This window comes from Stegastes partitus, unplaced genomic scaffold (assembly GCF_000690725.1).
Source record: "Stegastes partitus isolate 25-593 unplaced genomic scaffold, Stegastes_partitus-1.0.2 Scaffold218, whole genome shotgun sequence".
NCBI classification, from domain to species: domain Eukaryota; kingdom Metazoa; phylum Chordata; class Actinopteri; family Pomacentridae; genus Stegastes; species Stegastes partitus.
Window position 1 is genome coordinate 307,597 of NW_007577949.1, and position 15,776 is coordinate 323,372.

Below are 15,776 nucleotides of genomic sequence, written 5' to 3' on the forward strand. Positions count from 1 at the left end.
ACACACACATGTAATATATATATTACACATATATATTTTTACAAATTTATATTTTCATGTTCTTAACTATTAAATTCCTTCAGTAACCTATCTGGTTGGTGTTGTGCTTCTGCTGTCAATCCAAACTGATGTTAGCATGTAGTTCATTAAAAAAAAACACTTTGTGTTTTGGTTGGGCTGCTCTGTCCTCAGCCGGCTTTTTTCTCCCAGCAGCCAGTCTTTAAATTTTGTGCTTGATAAATTTTCCTACTAAATAAAACCCAAATCTGGAACTGTGTTGCTCCTAATGTTGGCCCAACAGTTTTATACATTATTATGAGACCTGCAGAGTGAGAGAATGGAGTATTCACCCAAAAAATGCATTGAAACAAAAATGCTTTTATCTCAGGTAATTGGAATTGTGTTATTTTACATGCTTGTTAAAAGTTTCTTGTTGGATTTAGCTTAAGTTTTTCCTTACAGGGTAAGGACAGTAGCGCATGGCCTTCTCCCACTTGTTAGTCTTTTGTAAGGGTAAATGTAATGTGATCTATTGCAGGGATTTTGGTTTCTTGTAATTTTATTGTGGACCTCAATTATAAGGGTTCAGTGTGTGTGTGGTCAGAACTGAATGACTCACAGTGTGCTATGCTAATAACTAATAACAGCAGTGTGACCTCTTTGATGTAATGCTGTTTCAGATTATCACAGTCCATGCTACTGTATTAGATGCATAAGTATTATGTCTGCCGTAGTGTTAAATTCAAAGCTGTCACTGACAAACACCTTTTCAGCTATCATTGCTCTTAAGTCTCATAAAATATGTTCCTTTCAAAATGTAAATGAGACTTTTGTTTAGTTGTATAGGAAGATAACTGTAGTGTGTTTTCTTGCAACTGTTCTTAATGTCAACATTTAAATTGATCTTTAGGGCTGCACATACCCAAAATGGAGTTTAATACATGGGACATATCATTTTAATGACTGGAGTGTTACAGTGACAGTGCACTGAATTTTAATCCTTGCAATGAACTCTGTAATGTCTGTATTAAGTTAGGTTGTCTACATGGCTTTTGCTTCGATTTCAGCCATCTACAATCCAAATATACAACAAAAATATTGTTGGTGAAGTACTAGTCTTGCGGAAAGTCCTAATGCGTGCTACGACTCCATAGAAATCACTCTACAACTTGGGAAATTGGCCACTGGGGTTTTTATGCAGTCTGTGTTTATTCACAGCAAACAGCTAATCTTACCAAATGTACAGACATGAACTTATTGTGTGTGCCTGGGTTGTGGCTTTGCATGCTGGCAGCTGGCTCGTTCCTCTGACTCATCTTTTAACTTTGTCAGTTTTTCCCGACAGACTCTTCACCTTTTAAGTTCTTTTTGCACTTTTATAAACTGTAGGTGAGTATTGTGCCTGACAGGGAGTAGGAGTATTATTATCTCTTCTTAGGCAAAATAAAATTTGATCAACAGGTTTCAGAAAACCATGTACGTGCACTAAAGCCAGCTGTTTCACAACTAAATCTTGTATGCAGCATTCAGCCAGTGCAGGTGTTGTCAAGTGTCTAATGTTTTCAGCAATAGTGTCCTTTTCTTTAAGTCTGTGGTTTTAATTAGCTCCTGGGGATATTTTTAGTGGCGTTCTTGATGATTTAATCAGGTTTACAAATTATAATATTTAACCATCATGCCTACCATGGATCTTGGCAGCATAATAAACACAATCTGACATACCTCTGCAGAATTGCATTAGGGGTTTGGCACTGCCAGAGAGCAGAGCTGGAAAATGTCAAGCTAGCTGGCATCAAGGAGCTCCTGTTACCGGTAAAGGGGAAAACTCGCAGTGCTCTGCCAATTCAGAGCACAGACAAACTCACGCACTCCGCATGCAAACTTCCAATTACACTCCTATTGCTAGAGTTGGTTTGTAAACCTTTCTTGACATAAAGAGAAAGCAGAAGATGGGGGTTAGTAAACTGTTGTGGTTGCCTCTTTCCATCCCTGAGAAAGGAACAGCCTTGAATGTTGCATGTGGAAAAAATGTGGAAAGGGACAGTGAAAATATCTGTAGTCGTAATACCTTTTAATTCTAATAACTGGGGTCTGAGCTTGTACCTAAATAATGGGACACAGTAGTGTAGAACTTAAAGCAAAAACTGCCCGGAAAAATGTTCTAATGCTCCTTTTTCCCCTTCTTGTCTGGTATTGGATTATGCTCTGACACTGGAAAAGTCCTGGTGAATTAGAATGACTTCATTTCATGGGCACGTTGTGTTGCAATAAATTCAGTCGTTTCTCTCTGCATGACCTCTGGATGAGCTGCTGCAGTCGATGTTTCTTCTCCAACTCTCGTCAACTCCAGATTGGTTTTCAGTTTTCAGTGTAGGCACTGCAGCTCTGAAAAACACTCTTGATAATGTTGGCCAAAAAATTAGTACTCCAGTGTATGTGTGAGTGTGTCTACTTCGATCACTTTCACCACGTGTCCCAAAGAAATGGCAACCCAGAAATCTTACATGTTGATTTTTCAGAGTTATTTATGTGGTTTTGTGCTTTCAAACTCTGTCAGAATAAGCTTGCCATAAAGTGTTGTCATCAGCATCATATTTCCATCACATTTTTTTCATCATTGGTGTCTGACAAATAGCTGTGTATAGTTCATTGCTGGTTATAAACAGGCACATTATAAGTATACATGACACCCTGGACATTAATCTGCTGCTATAACATAACATTTAAAAATGTATTGATGGAGCATGGGATCACATTACAGGAGGGAAATGACAAGCACAAATTACTGATACAAAGATAGGACTCACTATCACTCTGTGTTGTAACATTAGGATTTCCTTCATTGGAAATGAAGTGCCAAGGTGAAACCAGGAGACAAGGGTGTACATACAGTGCATCTAAGATGCACAAGAGTGTCTCTCTGTATACACTCCGAGCACAACGTTAGGCTACTTTGGTCGTGCAACCAGGGCCAAGTGTGCTGATGAGCTCTTACACATCTAGTAATTAAAAATGGAAAGGAAAATGGGTGAGGAGTTTCTGTACTTTACATTAGCAAGGACGACAACATCACTGACAAGCACGCGATTGTTTATCAAGTGTGAATAAATGTGATGTTGATTAGAGGTAAGCTAAGCATCTGCAGTTTGGGGAAGGCTTTGCTGAGAATCAGGCCTGGCAGACCCCCTCACCTAAGAGAAGGGGAGAGGAAGAAGAAGTAGAAGAGGGAGAAAGGGTGGGGCACGGCAACAGGATCAAACGGGTGTGCAGGGCGGGAAAGTCATTTATAGACATATGACAGGAAGAGGAGTGTTTGAGGTGTGGTCCTGCTCTTGAGCTTCAGCTAAAAAAATGTCCCTCTATGTGATGGAGTCAAACAGTGACAGTAGTGAAATTCGTCACTGCATCAGAAGGATAATTTGTCACGTTTTCTGGTTCGAGACTCTCTGATGGGAGGGTTTGAGGTTTCAGCTATCACTTATGTTTGTATTTATTGCCGTAGGTGGCAAGCTGCCTGAAGAGCTGTTGCACTGAATTAAATATTGCTGGAAATTTGGACTGTGCTAGGCTCTTAGAATTTGTGATCTACATGTTTGAGTATTTTCTGACATTTTATCAACTAAACAGCATATTATGTATATAATCCTTAGTCGCAGCCCTCATCATCTCAAGTAGTCCAGATATGCACTTGTTTTAAAAGCTGCTGCTTCTTGTATAGAATTATTTATTAGGATGAATAGATATGTGCTGTTTCTCTGGTTATTGTGTCCACAGCTTTGCTTTATATTTCTTACTATAATTAACTTGTTGTTTATATCAAGCAAAATCTCTAACAATTTATAAAGTAACTTAAAACTAATTCACTTTTTCATTCATAGATTGCAAGTATAGTATATTTTGGTAAATAATTTTGGGGTCATACGTTGCGCTTTTTTGTGCAGATTTTTATTTATTTATTTATTTATTTTGGTCTCTGCAGTTCCTTTAACTATAAAGTTCAGAGCAGCTATATTCTATTCTTAGATTAAATGCCAACTTTTACAGATTTAGTTTTTTATTTATAATTTAGATGTTATCAATAAAGAATAATGCATCTGGAAATAATACACAGAAATTGTATTTAAAAAATGCCTTTCATAGACAGATATAGAACCTAGTATAAATACAGTAACGTCTTTAAACCGTTACTGGAACCCTGCAGTCCCCACTGAGCTCAGCACAGAGTTCTGGTGGAGCATTAGTGCCTCCCTGTGGTCAGATACTCTCCTGTTCTGTGATCAGTTTACAAATAATAATAATCATACCAGGGAGTCTGGAGTATTCCTGTTGTACTGAATCTGTGTTATTTCTGCTGGTGGTTAGTTTGGCTCTTCTTTCTACAAGAATATTGTTTAGTAAGTCGTGAGTGGGAGAAGCTTTCTAAAATGTATGAATTCTAAATTATCTAAATATGAAACAAATGAGCTTCATGCCTCATTTTCTTTTTACCTTTAGCTCTGAAAGAAATCCCTTTGAGTTTAGTTTTGGATGGTACTTGCAGATTATATGTAATTGTGGGATGAATTTTGTCAAGGAGTTAAGGCTTTTCTTACAAGGTTACACATAAACAGTTTTGGCAGTATTTTAGTGTATTTGCAGCATAATACTGAAATGTTGTTGCAACAACCATTGTTTGTAACTTTTGCCTACAAATCAAAAAAAATAAATCAAACCTGTAATTAAGGCTTAATCAAAAGCAGACATTTCCCTGACATTTTCCATCAAAGGGAAATGTGGTGAAAGGTATAAGGATATGATTTTTAGGTTCTTGGACTGTCCTCCACTTTATTGACTTTGTTGTCCTTTCTTGTTGTCCTCTAAATCTATATTTATGATGCTCAAGTCACAGTCAGCTGAAGCTTCAGTCTACCACTAAGTGGAATGTCTTTTTCAGGTGTCATCTGCAGGCTGTGATCATATACAACTGTACATTTGTGTATATGCATGATAGGTTATGCTAATTGTAGTAGGTTTTCACTACCGATAATACTTTATGTAAATCTTTAGCTTTATTCTTTCAGTTGTGTTTTAAGTGGATTTTATCTCATCTGTCTGTATTTAGTATCAGTGCAACTTGCTCTTTACAGGGGTGGAGCACACGCGCACACACGCGCACATACACACACCTACACACACACACACACACACACACACACACACACACACACACACACACACACACACACACACACTCCTGGCTCAGATTCTTGGCATGTCTTCCTCATGGTAAAAGAGGAAACTTCCCTTTGCTTCCACCCAGCACCCATAATCCCCTGCTGCCTGCCTGTGTGCCATTCCTGAGCCTCCAGTAACAAATCCACACTGAGAGGAGCTCATTTATGTTTTGACTAGCATTCTGTTCTTGTTTCTGCCTTTTGATGTGTAACCACAGGAGAGAGCAGAGAACCTGATTTGTGTTGTGTATTATCAACACAATAGTTACATTTTTCCATTAGATAACTTTGCTTCTCTGCAGCCCTGTACTTTCACGTACTATGCTGTTCTAAATGGGGGGCTGCAGTGTCCCCTGCAAGAGAGCAACCTTTTGTCATGTCTAACTCTAGTGTTCGTGGTTTCCGCACTATCTCACAGCACCTGAATGACCTGAAGAAGGAGAACTTCAGCCTGAAGCTCAGGATCTACTTCCTGGAGGAGACGATCCAACCGAAGTTTGAGGAGAGCAGTGATAATGTGCTCAAGAAGGTGAGCGAGACAAGCCGTCTTTATGAAAATGTAATTATGGAGTAATCAGAAACCTTACTGTTTGCATGAACTTGATGTTTTTTCTGTACTTGTGTGCTCTGCAGAGCTGCAGGTTTGTGCTTCACAGTGCCTTGTATTGACAGCATTTTTCAAATCTACAGCAGTTACTGAAACAGTCAGTCACAAGTTTCTGCCAATGAGACTGATTCAGTTTCACACTTGTTTCAGTGCTGTCAGAGTGACATGATGACCAAAATACCAAAAGTTGAAAAAAATGAAAATGCACTGGAATGTAAATGAGTACATTGCTCAAGTGCTGAACTTAAACACATGACGTCAGTATTTTTTTCCCCACTTTTACTTCTACTTGCCACAGTTAAATGGATATATGACCACACGTATTTGTGCAGAGTTACTCAATACATTTCTAAATAGGTTTTTAAAAGTTAAATCAGTGATACCCAGTCTTTTTGTCTTGTGATCCCTTTAGACATCTATGAACTGTTAGTTCTATCAAAAAAACACTTCCCCTCGAAACTTCTCACGTTCTTTCATGTTAATAACAGTGTGAGAACCATACCATCAATCATTTTCCCAAAAGATTTGTCTTGTGATCCTTTGCTGGGAACTAGACCTTGAAATTGGCAAGCCCTACATTACCCAACTTCAACTACTTTCTTTTCTTTTTCTACTCTAAGTATGTCTTGCTGATAATACTTATGTGATTTTACTTACCATATTTTGTACACAGTTGATGGAGTAGTTGGAGGATTATCTTAAAATTGTGGTATCGGTACTTGCACCTTAGCAGAGATTCTGAAAACGTGGTGTGCTTCGATAAATGCAGTCCGCACTCTGCAGGAACAAAAAGTATGACAACAAATGGTCAAGGTTTTTTTTTTGTTTTATAATGTCAACAGTTAAACGACTTGCCATCACATGCTGGCAGGCAAAATTTTATTGCAACTTGTCAGGTTATTTTACAGTTAACTCAGTCTTAACTAACAAATTTAAGTTCGATTTCTAAGTGCCTTATCAAAGACAAGGGAATCTGACTTTGTGAAAACTGTGCAATGTATTGAAAGAGATTCATGTGACTGCCAAAAGAATAGCTATTTTAACTGCCCCCATATTAACTGTCTGACCTGTTTTCCATCATCCACAGTGACCCATATTATGTTTGCGTGAAAACCTCCACACAGTTTGCATGAATCCACGCACACTGTGTATTTACAGTACTGGTTTGATTTCATGTGTTCGAAGTGTATGCATGTTAACATGTTGCACGTGAGTGGTCTCGCACGCATGAATAGCAACGCTCAAGTTGTGGGATGTGTTGTGTGTCAGTGTGTCAGTAATCAGACCCGCTACACATGAACATAAGGTTCACTGCAGGAGCACAGAACTGTAATTCCAGACTGATGTGCAGAAAAATAAATCATCACTGCAGTCACATATCTGCACGTGAGTGAAGTGACAGCCAGTTTGGTCCAGTTTGTCGCTGCTTTTAGTACCAGCTAAAAGTGGAGCAGTGGGATTGGGGGTTGGGTTTGGGGTTGCTAGATGTGACACTCAGGGTTTTGAGAGGAGACAGATGCAACAGGTGGTCTTGTCCCCTGCCTATTTATAGACCTAGTAAGCCCCCTGAGATATGGGTCGGCATGTGAGACTTGGAAACGCGTTTTGTGTTGTGTAGCGTCTCACTGCAATGTATACTGAACAGAAGTCCAAATTAAAAATAGAACCATATCTCTGCTTAGAGATGAAGTGGAACGGCAAAGATGTGTTGATTTTGGTTTGGCGTGACATATGAGACAGATATGGTTTCTTCTGCTGATTTTATCACATGCATTTTCTATGTTGAAATGTCATGCAATAAAATATTACGTTATGCAAGGTTGTCTTGATATGACCATCTATGTCTGAAGTCAGTTTAACTTAAAACACGACAATATGCCCTAATATCATAATTAACTGTCACATTTGTTTTGATATATAAATAGAGCAATCAGTATTTTAAATACACCGGTGTATCATCTTACATGATTTAAGCATGCTCACTACTGATTGCTTGTGCTGATTAATACAGTAGTGTATGTAGGTATTCTGTCCTGGGCTAGAGGCAACTGTGTCACTGGTTAGCATAGTTATTGGCTTGATTAAATGGCATTTAGGTCAGTTTTCTTTTGTGAAAATAGTTATGTGAACTAACTTGTGTCAGTAAAAGTCTCATTTCTTCATTTGCTAAAGTAACCTATAGGTTATTTGCTTAATTTCACAAATTAATTTACAATGTGCCATGAAGCATCAGTATTGACAATATAATTACTACCTACCTGCCACTTAGAAACTAGTACTAGCTGTGTCCTTGGTATGAATCAATGTGACATCAGTATTGCACCTTTATCTTCCCATTTTCCATCAACATAAAATTGCACTTGTAAGACATAAAATTCACTTCACTTCCTATCTGCAGCTTCTTATTGTTTTGCTTAATGAATGTCTTCCAGAACATTGAGTTGAAGGTTGAAGTTGAGAGCCTGAAAAAAGAGCTTGAGGAGAAACAACAACTTTTGGACAAAGCACTGTAAGTATTTGACTTCTTCCTGCATCAATAACCACCGTGCTTTCAAATGTTCAGCTGCTTCTGCTGCACAGATTTGTAGAAATGCCTTTGGAGAAACCTGACAGTGAACCACAAAAAGACCCCTTTCATTGCTAGTTTGATTATTTCCCATGAGTCCATCAGTACATTAGAGCCCAGTGCTCTCAGCCTGCTGGCCTGTAGACTCACCTAGCTATCACAACATGGCCTAAGCTCTAAGGAATGCCATGTATGAACTCAGCACTGAAATGCTTTTGAAGAGGATGAAGTGGCTCTGTGTTCTGGGATGGAGGATGAAGAGGGGAGGAGGGCGAGGAGGTGAAGAGGGGGTTAGGATCCTACTGCGGGTTCATTTTAGAGGGGGAGGATGTAGAAAGTGTGGAAGCAGAGACAGTAAAGGTGCCGTGTGGTTTGTTGTGTTGCTAAATTGAGAACTAGGTAAGCTCCAGCACCTGTTTGTCAGGCAGCTGTCGGTCTCTCACTGTATCAGTTTCTTTAGCTACTCTCCACCCAAGTCACCAAACGACATGAAATGAATCTGCAAACCTCAGATTTTACTAAGGTCAGCTGCTCTTTATCTGTTACATGCTCCTACAGTATGTACAGTGAAATGTAATTATTCTGCACATCATCTTTGCATTTAATTTGCATCTCATCTTTGCAATTCTTGCAGGCTTACTGAAATCCCCATCAGCCTCATCTGCACTTTGCGTTTTTAGTGTTAAATAGTAAATGTTAGCATGCTAACAGGCTAAATCAAGCTATTGAACATGGTAAAGAATATACTTACAAAGTATCAGTATGTTTGAGTTGTCATTCTGAGTATGTTATCATCGTATCAGGTGATGTTAGTTTTTATGTATAACAGCTGTATTTAATGATGTTATTTAGTGGTCATGGTTACATTTAGCAGCAATTGGTTAAGTCCCCAGTGTCCTTGGACAAGACACTGAACCCAAGCTGGTGCTGGTGGTAGGCAAATAATTTACATGGCATGTTCGCCACGATCGGTGTGTGAGTGTGTGAGTGACTGGGTGAAGGAGAAACGTCATAAAGGTCTTTGAGCACTGTGAAAGAACAAACACTCTATCACCTTGTACACCCACTATCCAACCCAACCACCTCCTGCTGCACAGTTCATCAACGTGTTGCTGTCTTCACCTTTCCTCTAAACTTAGTTGAGTCTGTTGCCTTGCAGCATAACTAAGAAAACAATTTAGCTGATCAGAAATATAGTTGAGGGGACAGGATTGCTCACAGAGCCGCTATCATGACTGTAGACTATTGGGTTTGTTGAAGTGATTATTCCAAAAAATATATAGCAGCATGGGAACTGTAGAAGGGTTTTTTTTTAAGTGTTGGGATATGCTGTATTTATGTGAAGGTACACTAAGCATTTCAGCAAGTGTGGAAGCCTCTAGTACCTACGTAAAACCCTTTGTGTTATGTAGTTGCTGCCTGGTTTACTCAGTCAGGCAAAGAAAATCCACGCAAGATACCAACCCAATCCTTGCAAGTATTTTGAATAAAACACTTACCCTTATAGACTTCTAGCATGTCATAGCAGAAAAGAAAGAAAACAGATATAACTGACCTTTTAAAAAAAAAAATCTTGGCATGAACGTTAGAGAGGAAGTGAGGCGATAAAGAAGACACATGTGAGCATGGTACGGCAAACAAGCTAGTGTCTGGTCGTCTTTGCTTCATATTGGATGTATTATAGTAAATGTAGTGGCTGTAGTGCTCAGAACCATTTGTATATGTGATATGTAGTCCCTAAGAAACTGTCACAATGAGCTGATCCCAGGAGCAGGACTGGATACACGTCATTTCACTCAGAGTGATGCCTTGTGTCATTGGTATTCACAAATTTACCAGCTTTGCATCAATCCAGCCTTCAAGATCTACACAAGGCTGATGCTTTTCTCCTTTCTTAGGGGGACTTTTTTGGAAGTCTGCCAGCCTGGGAGCTGATCCTCAGCAAATTCTTTCCTATACCACGGCCACTTACCTGACCTCTTATCAGCATCACACTTACAATCTCAGTTAACAAACAATTGGGTGTTTTTAATTGATGGTGTGGTCCTTGCTCATGCAAAAAAACAGCTATACAAAATTTAGAGAAGCATCTTCTAACCTTTAGACAGGAATCATCCAATACAATACATTGTGGTATATTAGACATATGATACAGCAAATGATTCCCCTCATGTGACTAGGAGTGTGTCTCTTTGTTGACCCTGTGATAGACTGGTTACCTGTCCAGGGTGTCCCCTTCCTTCAGTCTGAGTCAGCAGGGATAGACTCCAGCACCCCCATGACCCCACAGAGGATATAGCAGTGTATAGATAATGGTTTTGTGCATGTGTTCCCTGTCCAGCTGCTTTATTTAAAAAAAAAAAATGTCTGGCTACAGTTTTTAATTAGAACTAATAACACAGCTGGGCTGATCAATGGGAGGAGGAAAAGCTGAGTGTGACCTGACTGTTGATGTTTGCTGAGTTGTGGAGCAGTAACAGACTGTATCCTCTTCCTGCAGAGGAGGTCAGGAGACATTTCCATCTGGAATCCATGTTTTCATTCTATTAACAAATGAAAGTCACCGTTGTTTAAACTTTTTTCATTACCTCTGCACAATAGGGTCTGCTTGCTGCTGCTTTCGTGTATGTGATTGCTATTCGACATGTTATTTCCAACACCTGTGACCAGATGATGCAGAGTTAGGAAATGAACCAAGAAGCAAGTTTTTAAATTCCCTCCCTGACAGACGTTATACGTTTTCTAAATAAATGCTTTTAGACATAAATTTTTGATATATTTAAAGGTAGATATCCATAAGGCATCAACAACCATTGCTAGAAAAAATATGTGTCTGCTATAGTCAACTATTGGGGTTAGAAACTCTTCGTACTATTATTTGAACCAGTGTTTTAGGATCAAGTGTTATATCACTGAAGATATTATTTATTTTGCTATTTAATGTGTATATTAATTCCTCTACAAACATTGCACTCCTTATAGATCAACAGCAGAAAGCTTGTCCAATCAGAATGAAGCAGAGCTGCAGTGTCACCTGGCCGAGCGGCAAGAGGAAATCAGCCACATGCAGGAAATCCTGGAAAGCAAAGTTCAGCTGTTGCAAGAGGTACAAGGTCACTGATAGACTTCACGCTTCTTAAAACTGATAATGACCATATGACTAAAACAGCAAAATTTGGAAAAAATGGTGTACAATATTTGGACTAACTAAAAAAAACAAACAAAAAAAAACATTAAGAGGTTTGCATTGATTTGGTGTTAAGAAGTTGCCAGCATTGTCTTCTGTCCATGATGTGTTCAGGAGGCTGAGCTTGCACGAGGTGAGGCTGAGCGGATGGCCTCGTTAGCAGACTCTGAGGCCCAGCGCTGCCTGGCCCTGGAGAAAGAAATGGAGGCAAGGTTGGAGGAACGTGGAGGCTCTGGTGGACTACTCACCCAGCAAGTCCTGACTGACAAAGACAGGTAATTTATGTTTAAATCTGGAGTAAGCAGTATATATCGGGCATCACTGGGTAAAAATTCCATTAAACCCATAGTATTTACCTCAGTCTCCACTTCTCCTGTTGGACATTGCTGCTTTCCTTGCCTAGCGACCACCAGACCCCACAAAAGTCATGCCTCCACTCACCTTTTTTTCTGGGTGTGACATCTTTCTTCACTTGGCCCAGAAAATTGCCAAGGTACCTCAGCTACCCGAGAACTTGACTTGACTGCCCCGTACTTGGATGCTGCCACTACTCTGTCCGCGGACCACTGGACCCTGCTGGGAGCTGATCCCAAGGCCCTTCTTAGCTCCACTCCAACCCAAAAGGAGTTGTGGAGTGTTACCCTTAGGGGTAAGCATTGTGGAAAGCTCATCTGTCATCCCTAGTCAACTCAGACCCTCCAGGTGACCAGCAAGTTCTCTATTCTGGATGAGCTTGAGGGCCCTCCACTTGCTGGTTTCTGCACTCTGTCATTGTCTCCAGAGTCTGATGACAGTTTGGCTGCCACTACTCTACACAGCTGTGTTCAAGACCTTCATTTTTTACAGTTGATCGTTGCTGTCAATTGCACACCCCCCACCTTTAGCCTGCCAGTGTGCAGTTCATCTCTCAGCCTGCAACCAGCTCTTCAGGTCCAGGCTCCACAAATGCTGTTATTCCTGTCGGCACCAATGCAATGATGCCACAGATCAACAGTTTGAAGTCTTGAAGCATGATTTTAACGTCTTTTAAACTGCTCAAGGACTGCAAAAAAAAAAAGAAATCTGTTTTTGTCTTGAAGGCCATTGCCTTTTTCTGTTGAGGCATAGGATGTCTTAGCAGGCTGCTCAGTTTCCACACCTGCTGTCAAAATTCACCTCACAGAACTTAGTCTACACTGATGGTTTTAATCTTTTGTGGAAGCATGCATAATTTTTTAATAGAGATGGCCTTCACCCTATCCACAAGATACCCATGGCTTAGCTGCAAACATTCTTCATGCTCTCTGCATCGCCATATGCACATGACAAATACCAACCACACACCTGGACAACGGACTGGTCACTAAATGCAACTCTCCCTCTTTACTGCCACTGTCATCCCCAATTACACTCACTAGCTCCATCCACAGGCATAGAAAGCCGTCTCTTTCAAGCACTGTGTCTCATGTTGTTCATATTTCCGTTATCATAAGGAACTTGTCTGTTCATCAAAAATCAATCAAAGATTTTTAGAAATGCAGCAACTTTAGTTTCCATTACAAATAGACTTACAATGGTACTACTGAATGTGAAACCTACATCCAGACTTACATTTTAAAAGATTTTATCTTGTTACAAACATGTATCTTATGTTTTGAATCTGGGTGCAAATGAATCATTATAGTTTGCCTGTTGAACTTTGTTGACCATAGTATGACTGTTTCAGCAACAGTCAGGATCAGTGGTGGTGGCCTTGTGTTTCGAGGATTTTTCTTTTTTTAAAGGACTTGTTTTTAAACTTGGCAATCCCAATCTGATTTTAATTACTGTCATTTATTTTACCCGAACACCATCCATTTATTCATCCATTCATTTTATTCGGCTTATCTGGGCTCAGGTTGCACAAGATGCTGTCTCTATCATTACATCTACCCAATCTTTCAGGCTTGGGCTTGTGTCCATTTTCCAAAGTCTTAAAATAATTCTAGATGCAGTGATCAAACCAACCATAATGACAGAAAAAGCACTCTTTGATGCACTCTGTACTTGAGTTTTATCACCCAGAAGACAAAGATCTGGGATCAGAGGGATCGTTGAACCGAACCAGCTACTCAGAACTCGAACAACTTGACTCCAGAAAGGTGCCACCAGAGAACACTCCCAGATACAGTGAAGGAAAGGTCCAACCTCTGTCTTGCATTCCCAACAGAAGTTCATGCTAATGATTTTTTAAACATCACAGTTTTCATTGATTTGAGTCAGTATGTGTGCAGAACAACAACACATAACTATGGGTATACTTTGTATACATACTGTGTATGAATGTCTTTTGTGGAATTAAAGGGTATGACTGCATACTATGCATTGGATCCTATATGGATTTTTTTTTTTTTTTTAGATCCCTCTCTCCCTCAAAATTATAGACTTATTTTCAAACTACCTTTTTTTTTTTTTTTTTTTTTAATTGAGAAAATAATGTTAGTTTAACTTCACTAGAAAATGACAAAAAATTTGAAAACTTTAATTCTGGATTCTAGAGATTCCCTGAGAGTACACTGCTTAGAGTTACCAGTGACCTGGTAATGGCTGCTGCCGATGTACTCAATCCTGCTGCTGCTGACCTTAGTGCAGTCTTCGAGATAGTTGTTGATCATAGTATGCTGCTGGACAGACTTAAGAAGTGGGTGGAAATACCTGGTGTTTTACAATGGTTTGCATTATATTTGTTCCGTGTCTCTTTTAACAATCACATAACTTCTTTTTCTTCTGTTATGGTGTGCCACAGGGGTCGATTTTAGGACTTTTTTTTTTCTCTTCGTACATGTCAACTTGTGCACATTATGTAGAAAAAATATCTCTTTTCTCTTCTTTATATTTCCTGTTAGATCCTCTTAGCCTGGAATCCTGAGTTCTGTCAGTGACTTCCTAATGTCAAAAACAGAATGTTAAATAACTTCCTTCAGTTGAATGGAGACAAGAGAGATATTCTTGTTATTGGTCACAACACACGAACGTCCAGAATCTGACTTTAACTGGTTCTTTTTTTTAGATCATGTCAAACCTGTAAACAAACTTGATGTCTGTTTTGACAGAAAGTTTTTTTTTTTAAAAAGTCCTATCATATATTCATCATTTTAGAAATATTTTGAAAATATGGTCTATCTTAACTTTTAAAGAGACAGAGAGCATTTCACAGGCTTTTATTTTTATCACGGTTGGATTACTGTACAGCCTTTTAACCTCCATGAACCAGAAAGCTATTGATCGACTCCTGTTTTAACCTCTTTACACTGGCTGCCACTATGTTTTGGGATATATTTTAGAATTTTACTGATTCCTTTTAATGTCCTTCATGGCCTCTCCCTGAGCTATATGCTTGACCTTTTAGGACCATATTGTTTAGTATTTAAATACCAAAACCCAAACTGTGCAATAAAAAATACCTACACAGCTACTAACTCTAGCTTTAAAATACATTTCATACATTTCAAAATTCTAACTGTAGGTCCAACATTATATTACAACCTATGACTGTTGACTTTTTTTTATTGGTTTTTATCAACTCTGCAAAATCAGTAAATGATCATTTATCCTTTCCCCTCTCTCTGTTAGGGTGATTGAGGAGTTGACACAGCAGAAACATTCACTGGGTCTTCAGATCGAAGAGCTTGAGATGAAAGTTCACAACCTTGTCTCTTCTCTGAAGAAGAAAGAACAAGAATCTGAGGTAATTTTTTTTGCCATTTTCCCTCCTCCTTTCTATTGATATACCTATGCCAAACAAATAATTGATACGGTGTTCAGCATCTGCCTCCTCTGAAAATGTTATAGTACTTCTGTACTTATCAAAGAAAAAATATCATATTTCCGTAGAGCTGCCCTGAATATATATGAAATAGTGAACTGGCCACAGGAAATAATGAATGTTGCTGATGTCAAGTCACACAAACTCCTCACAATGCATGGAAAGTTCCACCCAAAGACCAGCACCCTGAGATTCAACAAACAATAAAAACAGGAAGAATGACAATTATTGAGTGTCACAGCCACAATCAGGATGAAACAAGAACCACCCAAGAATATATCAGGAAGATGGCCTCCTGGGATAACCTGTTCAGAGAGTGTCTGAGACAACAGAAGACAAAGGGTGAGAGGAAAAAGAGGAAATATTGTGGAAGACCAAAGCGTGGGATTTATCATCAGCAGATAAAGAAAGTAGTTGAT

The 15,776-nt window shown here is 39.2% G+C and overlaps 1 protein-coding gene across 1 annotated transcript in view; it reads left to right on the forward strand.

Moving 5' to 3' along the window:
- The window catches only part of pde4dip (phosphodiesterase 4D interacting protein), a 124,374-nt gene that overhangs the window by 45,363 nt on the left and 63,235 nt on the right, over positions 1-15,776 (forward strand). The window contains exons 4-8 of the mRNA XM_008281005.1: positions 5,632-5,742; positions 8,253-8,329; positions 11,369-11,492; positions 11,688-11,848; positions 15,165-15,279. Of these exons, the coding sequence (XP_008279227.1) occupies positions 5,632-5,742; positions 8,253-8,329; positions 11,369-11,492; positions 11,688-11,848; positions 15,165-15,279 (588 nt within the window). The remainder of the gene's footprint in view (positions 1-5,631; positions 5,743-8,252; positions 8,330-11,368; positions 11,493-11,687; positions 11,849-15,164; positions 15,280-15,776) is intronic.